The sequence below is a fragment of the Kryptolebias marmoratus genome, linkage group LG10 (genome assembly GCF_001649575.2).
Source record: "Kryptolebias marmoratus isolate JLee-2015 linkage group LG10, ASM164957v2, whole genome shotgun sequence".
Classification (NCBI taxonomy): domain Eukaryota; kingdom Metazoa; phylum Chordata; class Actinopteri; order Cyprinodontiformes; family Rivulidae; genus Kryptolebias; species Kryptolebias marmoratus.
In genome coordinates this window covers 1,876,129-1,886,039 of record NC_051439.1, presented here as the reverse complement: position 1 = coordinate 1,886,039, position 9,911 = coordinate 1,876,129, and the positions used below count along the sequence as shown (strand labels likewise).

The window sequence follows — 9,911 nt, the reverse complement described above, 5'->3', positions numbered from 1 at the left end:
GAAGGAGATAGGTGCCGAAAAACGTACAGAATAGGGAAAGAATAATAAGAAAGAGAAACAGGAAAACAATGGTGTGAATGCTTAAAAGCATTCACACAATAATAAAGAGAAACAGGAAAACAATGGTGTGAATGCTTAAAAGCATTCACACAATAAGCACCCATTGCCATTAATGTCCTCTGCCTTTGATCTTATTCAGGGGGCCAGTGTCTTCACCAAGCTTGACCTCCGAAATGCCTATCACATCCGCATCAGGGAAGGAGATGAATGGAAGACAGCCTTTAACACTCCGGTCATTATTAGTATTAGGTAATGCTCTTTGGCCCCACCAATGCACCTGCCGTTTTGGCAGTGGCTCAGGAGGTAGGGGTTTGTCCTGTAATCGGAGGGTTGCTGGTTCGAGCCCCCGCTCCGGCTGTCTCAGCCGTTGTGTCCTTGGGCAAGACACTTCACCCGTCTTGCCTACTGGTGGTGGTCAGAGGGCTCGGTGGCGCCGGTGTGATGGCAGCCTCATTTCTGTCAGCCCGCCCCAGGGCAGCTGTGGCTATAATGTAGCTTACCGCCGTGGATGAATGGGTGAATGATTGTAGTGTAAAGCGCTTTGGGGTCCTTGGACTAGATAAAGCGCTATATAAGTGCAAGCCATTTACCATTTTCAATCCATGGTTAATGACCTGCTAAAAGACATGATTAACCAATTTGTGTTTGTTTACTTGGACAATATCCTCCTCTTTTCCCAAGATCCGAATTCTCACAGAAAACATGTCAGAGCAGTTCTACTCGGGCTACTACAAAATAACCTCTTTGTTAAAGCCGAAAAATGCGAGTTCCACAAATCATCCACGTTATTCTTAGGCTTCAATATCTCCCCTAATCAGTTCTCAATGGACCAATCTAAAGTCTCTGCCAATAATGATTGGCCCATCCCCAAGAATAGGAAGCAGCTTCAGCGTTTCCTGGGGTTCGCCAATTTCTATCGCAAGTTCATAAAGAACTTTAGTCAAGTTGCTGCACCGCTTCATGCCCTCACCTCAGTCAAGACCAGGTTCTTTTTGAACAAACATGCGGAATTAGCATTCGACAAGCTCAAGGGTCTGTTTGTCAAAGCTCCTATTCTCCACTCTCCTGACTGCGACTGGCAATTCATTGTGGAGGTTGACGCCCCTAATTCAGGTGTGGGAGCTGTCCTCAGTCAAGTTGGTACAGACGGTTTGGTTCATCCATGTGCTTATTTCTCCAGGATTCTCTCCAGTGCTGAGAGAAATTATGATGTAGGAGAAAGAGAGCTGCTGGCAGTCAAAATGGCCCTGGAGGAATGGAGGCATTGGCTCGAGGGAACCAAAAAGTCTTTCGTTATTTGGACGGACCATAAAAATCTCGAGTACCTCAAGACCGCCAAGTGGCTTAATTATCGTCAAGCCAGGTGGGCATTGTGTTTCTCCCGATTCTCCTTCTCTCTCTCCTACAGACCTGGGGAGAAAAACGTCAAGGCCAACGCTCTCTCCCAGATCCATGACGGCACTAAAGACATCCCCAATCCTGGAACAGAAGAATTCATTCTTCCTTCATCCGTACGTCTGTCCATAAGCAGTCAGAACGGGAGCTCCAGCAGGCCCATCGCAGTCACCCACCTCCAACCTCATGTCCTGCTGATCGACTTTTTGTGCCTCAACACCTTAGGAGCAAGGTAATCACCTTTTGCCACAACTCTAAACTGTTCTGTCACCCAGGCATCAACAAGACCATGTCGTGATTTGGTCTCAGTTCTGGTGGGAGAGAGAGTCTGGCTAAGGATGTCAGAGAGTTTGTGTCTGCCTGCCCACAGTGCTCCCGGGCCAAGATCTCTCATCGTCGACCAGCTGGGTTTCTGCGGCCTCTTCCCATTCTCTCTCCCCCTTGATCTATCATATTGATGGACTTCATCACCTGCCTCCCATTGTCTTCTGATCACACCACCATACTCACCATCGTCAAGGTTTTCTAAAATGGTTCATCTGGTGCCACTCAAGAAACTTCCCACCGCCAAAGAACTTGCCAAGGTAATGGTCAAAGAGTTCTTCAGGCTTCACGGCATACCCAAAGACATCATCTCCGACCAAGGCCCCCAGTTCATCTCACGGTTTTGGCGGGAGTTCTGCGACCTGTTGGGGATCACGGTGAGCCTCTCGTCTGGGTTCCATCCACAGAGCGATGATCAGACTGAGAGGGCCAATCAGGATGTGGAGACCAAGCTTTGTCTTCTGTGCAGTGATGATCCCTCAAAGTGGTCCAGCAACCTCCCATGGGTCGAGCACGCTCTGAACTCTCTCCCCTCTTCAGCCACAGGCCTCTCTGTTTTGCTTTGTGTATGGCTTCCAGCCCCCCCTGCTCACCGTCCAGGAAAGACCTGCCAGAGTTCCCTCAGCCTATACTGCGGCCCACAGATGTCGTTGTGCATTGCTTAAGGCCAGAAGGGCCCTCCTCAAGACATTGGCAGTATACTCTCGTGTGGCCAATCGCAAACGTTCGGCACAACCTGACTACCAAGTAGGCAAGAGGGTATGGCTCGCAACCAAAGATCTCCTTATCAGCGGAGTGCCGCAAGCTTGCCCTCAGGTTCATCGGTCCATTCCCCATCTCCACGGTCATCAACCCCGTTAATGGAGGTCCAATACGGTCTGGAGGAACGCTCCTGGGTGCCCGCCAGGCACATCATCGACAAAACCTTGATCAAAGACTTCCATTGATCTCACCTGGGTCAACCCGGTGGACCGTCAGGAGCCGGGCCCTAGGTGGGTGGCTCTATCACAGTTCCCTTGTTCCATGTCACAGTAATTTTCCACAGCCTCCCTGTTCCTGCCACGCCTCTCATCACAGCCTCCCAGGACTGTTGAACAGCAGTTTCATGAATCTGATTAGCTGTGGCAATGTGGTCCTGTCCCAACTTTGAGATGTGTTACTTCCATCAAATTGAAAATGTTCTTGTTTTATAAACATGGTAAATAGTAATTGTTAGTAAATAGTTTCAACATTTGATACAATAGCGATTTTATTTTTTTTTGGAAAACATTGCATTCTTATTTAGATTTACATTTTATACAATGTCCCAACTTTTTTTAAAATTGGGGTTGTGTATCAAACTGCTCAATGAATTATATTTGTAATCTTTATTTCAACCTTAAAGAGGTTTCTTTTTTTCTAGACTAATTTTATTTAGTGGGAAAAGGGGCAGAACAGCTTTTTGAATGTAAAACTAGCAGACTTCTGCATTAATTCAAAAGAAAGTGTTTTTTCATTCTTAGAAAAGACCATATTGTACATCTTGCAAGGTCTTGCCTTTGAAGGCCTGTTTGCTCTGCAACAGAATTAGAAAGCTGTCTTTGTCATCAACAATGCATGGAGGGAAATAAATGGAAGAATTATAGTGATTTTATGTAAATGTGAACTTGTCTGATATTTTTATGAACTGACAAATCAGGGAGTAAGAGGTCAATTTAAAAGAGACAGAGGGGGAAAAAAGTCCTTGGAAGAAGAACAAAACATGAGACATGAAGCTCTTGCTTACATAACTATCATTGCCAAAAGACACTGAACTCTTTGAGGGTTCTCTTATCTCAGAAGATACAAAGGTCTAATAAGGCCGTTTTTGTTCTGTATAATTCAGTTGGTATGGATTCAGTCTGTCTCATTGTACAGAAAACACAGTTAAAATGGTGATTAGTTAGATGTAGAGAACTCATGTACATTCAGTGGCAGACATGGGAAGGTGTGAGTCACTGCTATTATTATCTCAGATATTAAAGATATATGAGATACGGAGCTGGATCCCAGAGAGAGACAGCGTGACAAACGAGTGGGAGGAGAGTGTTTATTGCCTGAATTCAAAGGTGGATGATAATGTTTTTGTCTATATATGTGCATCTGTGTTCATGTGTCTGCCTGCAAAATATCTCATAAACTACTGAATATATTTGAAACATTTTTAAGGCTTGAACAAAATGGCTGTAATGTAATCATATTTTTTCAACATGATTTTAGTCTAAAACTCTGTCATGGTGGGGAATATATTTTTTTAAGGAATGCTAGACCTTTCATTTGAATATGTTCTTTAAAGTGTTCTGTTTCTCTTCCAGGTGTACATTGTCTCAGAGGCTTTAAAATGGAGTCCACGCACCTTCTGAGTGGATCTAAAAAGAGAGTAAAGATCCATCCTCATACAGTCACAGCCAAGTACGCCACACAGACCCCCTACACCCCTCAACCTGGAATACACACCCACTTTCCCCAGCCAGGTGATGAAGGTTATGATGATGCTCCATCTTTTGAGGACTTTGGTTCCTTTGTGGAGGAGACATCAGATAGGAAACGGCTGACTGAAGGCAGGAAGTGGTCCTTGACATTGTTCGGCTCTAAAGAAAAAGAAAAGAATGCATCCCATAAACTCCAGCCTCCTGGAGGGGGAGAGCCAAGCGAGGGGGGAGCCAAAGCAGTAAAGGGGTCTGGGAAAGGGGTTGGGGAACAGCTGGCCAGTTTTGGTGAGGCTTCGGTGTCTGCATCTCGGCTCACCTGGCTGGGGCTCTTTGGTGCAGCACTGGCACATGGCTGTTTGATTGCTCTGACCTGCCTCGCCTTGGAACACTTTGGCCTCGGACCCCTGTTCCTTCTCTTAGTGCGGTCTGTCATACAGCTCCTGTCTCTGGCTGTGCCGTTGTACAGGGGGCAGAACCCTTTCGGACCAGAGGGCTATCGACTATGTCTCCTCTGCTACGGCGTGGCCTACTCCCTCTCCCTCTGTTGTGCCTACTCTTCGTTAACCTTTGTCTCTCCTGGAAACGGTACAACCACATGGCGCTTGGCAACAACAGCACTATCCGCGACCCTGGCCTTCCTGCTCCTGGAGGAAAGACTGGGATTAGCCGATGGGATAACCCTAGCTGCAGGCCTGTGTGGTTTGGGGCTCCTGTTGCTTCCCAATACAGATGAGAGCTTTTCTGATTCACCAGTTGACCCAGTTGTGTTCTGGAAGGATGCTTTTGGATGGTCTCTTTCAGCACTTGCGGGGCTGTGGATGGCCTTGGCATTGGTTGGGTATCGTTCGCTGAAAGACAGGGTTGGAGTCGGAACTGCTTTGTTCACGGTGAGTTGGACCGGATGCCTGCTGACCCCAGCTACTCTGGCTCTTATCCAGGAGGGCTGGTCCTGGCCAGTGAGTGCCCCAGCCTGGGGCCTCATCCTGGGTTTGGTAGCCTGCTCCACAGCAGCCTTTTTGGGAATGACTCATGCCCTTACCCGTCTCCATCCAGCTCTGGTCTCTGCCTCTCAGAGCCTGGAGGTACCCATCGCCATGCTGCTCCATCTGGCCATGCTTCCTTCTATCCCCACTGCACCCGAGGTGGTGGGAAATGCAATGATCGTACTGAGCGTTGGTTGGCTGGTGGCCATGAAGCTGCTTCCCCCTCGAGCTGGTGGGCGGCATCAGAGGAAGGAGTATGAAGAGATCCTGGAGTCACCTATCAAATAGAACAGCAACTCTATATTCTGTCCCCTTGTTGACCACACTGTTTCCTTCACAAGATCAGTTGGTTCCACTGTATATAAAAGACTCATAAATGTCCACCGGAGCTTTATCTATTTTGTATTCTTGTTTTTGCTTTTGGGAAAGTGCCATTACTGTTTTGTCTGTTACTGTGACTACATGATGTGATATTAAAGTCTCTCAGAGAGCATTGTCGTCACCACTTTATTATCACTTGTCACAGAAAGGTGAAGGTGGACAATGTTTCGCCTGTCTGCGTTTGTGTGTGTGCATGTATTTCTGTTTGTTACCAAGATATCTCATAACCACTGGACGAATTTCAATGAAACTAACAATGGTGACTGATAAGTGGAAGGAAAAACAGGTAAACACAAAAGATGAGCGAGACACGTTAGAGGAAGATAAATTGATGACGAGCAACAGAAGACAATCATAAGGAGCAGGGTAAGAAGGGGAATGATGGCAGATAATAAAACAATAGATTAAGAGGGGGAGAGGGATGCTGAAGAAAAAGGCAGTCTGATGTTGAAAGGTTATTGTGCTGCATATGGCCAACTGAACTTGTCTCTTACTACGCAAATGTATGTATGCATTGGTTGGGAAAACGGCAACAGACTAAACAAATGATGTCATGCAAAGGTGTGGAGGTTTAATATTAGCTAATGGAGCGTTCTTTTACACAGGTATGCAATTTTAATTTTTAAAAGCCTGAATAATGATAATAAAAATCAGGCCCTCGTTTCCTAGTCATTAATCTAGCCTGGACAAAGACTTCTGCCATTTCCTCCAAGGAATACTAAGAGAACTGTAAGGATTTGGATTTTTGTGTTTTCGGTTCTGTTTTCTTTATTATTCTTGTTGTTGTTTTCAGTTTGGTTTTTTCCTGTTTTAGTTCCTGCTCAGTATTCACTCCTCCTCCGTCACTCTTTTGCCCTCCTTGCCATGCCCATCTCCACCTGTCCGCAATCATCTCCACTCACCGGTTTCCACTTCCCTCGTTACCCTCAGTACTCAAATACCCGGTCATTTCTCCCACTAGTCGCTGGTTCATTGTTTTTGTTTGCCGTTTGCTGCTGTGCTCCGTACCTTGTCTCCTTGTTGTTCTGCCACCTGTGTTTTGGATTTTTTTTGTTCTTTTGAGTTGCTGCCTCATCAGCTTTTGTTTTGTTTATTTTCCTTATTTCATAAATTTGATTATTTTTGCAATGAGTCTGTGCTCAGGGTTCCACACACCTTACAAGAACATCACTTACATAATGACTAGATTATCCCTTTAAAACAATTTCAGTCACAAAAATTTTATTGCAGTTTAGGAAAACGATAATTTCTAGTTGAGCTGATAACACTTGTCAAAAATGTGTATGATGTTGTTTCTTTTCTTTAACATCTTCTTTTCCTTTATTCTCATCTTTCTCCTCACTTTCATTTTGCCTGTTTTTCTCCTGCAATTAAACATTAGTTATGTTTATTGTGTTCCATTGTGAATAAGATATAGGTTTGAGATTTAGAAATAATTTAATTGTTATTATTTGTATTTTACATCAAGTTCAAGTACAAAACTTATGTATGATACATGTAAAACCAGTTAAGTGGTGTACTAAGGAAATCATTTGTCAAATATAAGCAAAATACCTACAACCACAACTTGTTTTGTGGTTTATATTAACCCCTCATATGCATGTGCGTTTCTGCAGTTGCGAGACTGATGGTTGATTGTGTAATAAAGTTCTGGCAAGGCCTCATAAATCATAAACACTGTGACTAATATAGGTTATGGCTTTTTTGCATTCATTCATCAGACACTCTTAAAGCAGCTAATGAGCAGGAGAAAGCTGCCTAAAACATTATAAATGACAAACCAAACCTCAGACAATTGAAAGTGCAAGGCAACTAGATTGCAGAAAATGAGATCATTATGTGGGAGGAGGGAGGAAACATTTTCCACAAGGGTGATTTTGGTTCTGTATTTAATTTTTATTTAACATAACAAATCCAGAATTTTAATGGGACATTAAAATTTATTCTCAGCAAAAAAAGAATAAGCCCATTTATATAAAAAGAAACACAGAAAAAAGGTCCCTGTCAATCTTTACGTGTATGTTTTCTTTTATTCTGGATAATTCATGTATCTCCCCTGCCCTTCGTCAACACTCCTGCCTGCTCCATCATTTTGCTCAGCTGCAGGTAAACCCTCTGCAACTCTATTTCTATAGCAACCAGAAAGCCTTTCATTGTGTCCACATTCTCTGGTGGAGTCATTTCCTGCTCCTTCAGGTCAGATGGGAGAGACTTGATCTCTAATGTACTCCTGCTGCCTGCAGATGGAGATGTGACTGCTTCTTCCAGGCGCTTCAGTCGAGCATTTTCCTCATATCTGCTCTGCAGGATCAGCTCTAAGGTGGTGTTGATTCTCCTTTCCCTCTCTGCCCCCTCCTTGTACAGCTCCACCAGGATGTCCAGCAGCCTAAGAGTAGCCTGCTCTGCTTGTTCCCTGCACGCAGACACCAGGCTAGGTGCGTACTGATGGAACGTCCCATTCAGCAGCATTTCCACCTGGCTTCTCAGAGATGCCATCCCTCCACAGCATCGCTCCACAGACTCCAGCAGTATGTTCTGCCTCAATTGGGAGTCCTCCAGGGCGATGAAAAGCTTGTCCCAGTGGGAGAGGTCTGCATGGTATATTGGGTTTGGAGAGTCCTCTGCAGAACAAAAACCACAAGGGGTGCACTGATTATGCAATCCTGCAGGTGACTGAAAGGTTACATGATGTTATTATATGCTAAAGATGCATACTTCAAGCCAAACTACAAATTATATTGTTTTTGCCCATGATTGTGTATGTATTTGTTTGTCTGCCTGTTAGCAAAATATCCCGTGAACTGCTGGATGGATTTTAATGAAAAAAATCAGAAACAATTCATTAGATGTACATCTAAAACTGATTAACTTTTGGAGACAACCCTATTCATGATTGCCACCACAACTAAGTAAACTTGGAAAATATAAAAATGACTACAACTCTACAATTCCTCTACAATTAAGCTACAATTCCCTGTGGTTGTAGCTGAGAGTCATTCATTACCAAATGCTACTTATTGCACAAGATCTTAGTTTAAAACTTTTGCATTAACCCTTGGAGTCAGCCCTGTTTGTTAGCAAACTGTGACAGGTATCACTGGATAGATTTTTATGAAACCTAAAGAACGTAATTCTTGGATATACATCTACAACTGATTAAGAGTTGGTATCAGTTCAAATTAAGCTGGCTGCCACAGCTAACCAATATAAACTGACACAAAAATTGCTATAATTCAGTTACACAGATATTAAAATCTGATGAGGTAGTAGCAGGTAGTCATTCATAACACATGATATCTTGCAATATCATGAGTTTGTGCATAATGTTATTTCTAAGGTTTGACCATTTTTCAACACAAGATTATCTTAGTTTAAAACTCTGTGATAAAAGGTGGCACTGTGATATGCATTTCTTTAGAAAAGCCTAGGCATGTGATTTCTTCTATAATGACCAAAAGTGGTTTGATTTGCATAAAAATGCATATTGTTGATTGTACATATTTAATGACATTTATTTGTTGTCATAGAAACTGAGGACACTTTCTTTACAACAATCCATCTGTTCAAACAGACAAATAAACAACACTCACCCTCCTGCTGGTCCTGAAAAATCTGGTAGTCGTAGTTTTCTACAAGCTCAATCTCATTCATACAGAAACCTGGGCCCACTGTGGCAAGCACAAACACAACAAGCCACATCCTGAACACACACACGCTGGAGCTCTGGTGTTCTGCAGCTTTCATGAATTCTCAGATCAGCCAGTTTTCCTTCAGCTACTCTACTTTCTGATTCAACCCTCTTACTTCATGTAAAACTCATTCCAACGAGGCAACTTATAAAGCTAAAGAGGAGGGGAATACTAAGGAGGGTGTGTGTGTGGACAATGGGTGTGTAATGCTTTCATAGAGGTAATGTCAAAAGTCAATCTGACAAGGAAATGTGGGTAACATAGGGAATAAGAGGGGTGAAGGGTGCAGCAGGGTCCCGGGAGAGCTGGGATAAACTGAATATTGGAGAAAAGTCAAGCAAAAACAACAACAAAAAAAATTAAACTTTAACTATGTTGCAGGATCAGAATTCTCTTTATGTTTCATTTGTTGAACAAAACTTAATTTTGAAGAAAATTGAAAATTAATTAAAGGCTTAGCATTCCTTGAAGGAATGCATATTGCCCATCCGTTTTCATGTTAAATTTTAAAATAAAATCATCGTTTGTTGGGAAATTAACTTATAGTTGTTTTATCAAACCTTGAAAATAAGGTTATGCGTGATCTTGTGATATTGCAAGATGCCACACATGGCTTATGTATGACTCTC

At 43.3% G+C, this 9,911-nt stretch overlaps 2 protein-coding genes across 6 annotated transcripts in view; one reads left to right on the top strand and one right to left on the bottom strand.

Annotated features, from left to right (window-relative positions):
• Positions 1 to 5,703, top strand: part of slc35g2a (solute carrier family 35 member G2a) — a 14,908-nt gene extending 9,205 nt beyond the window's left edge. For 3 of the 5 annotated variants that reach the window (XM_037977699.1, XM_037977698.1, XM_037977697.1), the window contains 2 exons: positions 1,469 to 1,687; positions 4,113 to 5,703. In XM_037977699.1, coding sequence (XP_037833627.1) covers positions 4,139 to 5,500 — 1,362 coding nt within the window. In that variant the 5' untranslated portion in view covers positions 1,469 to 1,687; positions 4,113 to 4,138 and the 3' untranslated portion in view covers positions 5,501 to 5,703. Of the gene's footprint in view, positions 1 to 561; positions 1,688 to 1,825; positions 2,772 to 4,112 lie in introns of those variants that run through there. The other 2 variants (XM_037977700.1, XM_017436429.3) reach the window with 2 other exon arrangements.
• Positions 5,704 to 7,465: 1,762 nt separating this feature from the next.
• Positions 7,466 to 9,425, bottom strand: LOC108247979. Its single transcript, XM_037977714.1, has 2 exons — positions 9,184 to 9,425; positions 7,466 to 8,214 (listed from the first exon to the last, which is right to left on the bottom strand). The coding sequence occupies exons 1-2, from the start codon at positions 9,335 to 9,337 to the stop codon at positions 7,637 to 7,639; spliced, it is 732 nt and encodes a 243-aa protein (XP_037833642.1). The 5' UTR covers positions 9,338 to 9,425; the 3' UTR covers positions 7,466 to 7,636.
• Between the last annotated feature and the right edge of the window lie 486 nt (positions 9,426 to 9,911).

What these genes read in the sequence shown, in the direction of transcription:
- LOC108247979 (XM_037977714.1), bottom strand. Translation starts at nt 9,337, where the DNA reads ATGAAAGCTGCAGAACACCAGAGCTCCAGCGTGTGTGTGTTCAGGATG. An exon ending in TTTTCAGGACCAGCAGGAGG is followed by an intron (nt 8,215 to 9,183) that starts GTGAGTGTTGTT and finishes TTTGTTCTGCAG; the next exon opens with AGGACTCTCCAAACCCAATA.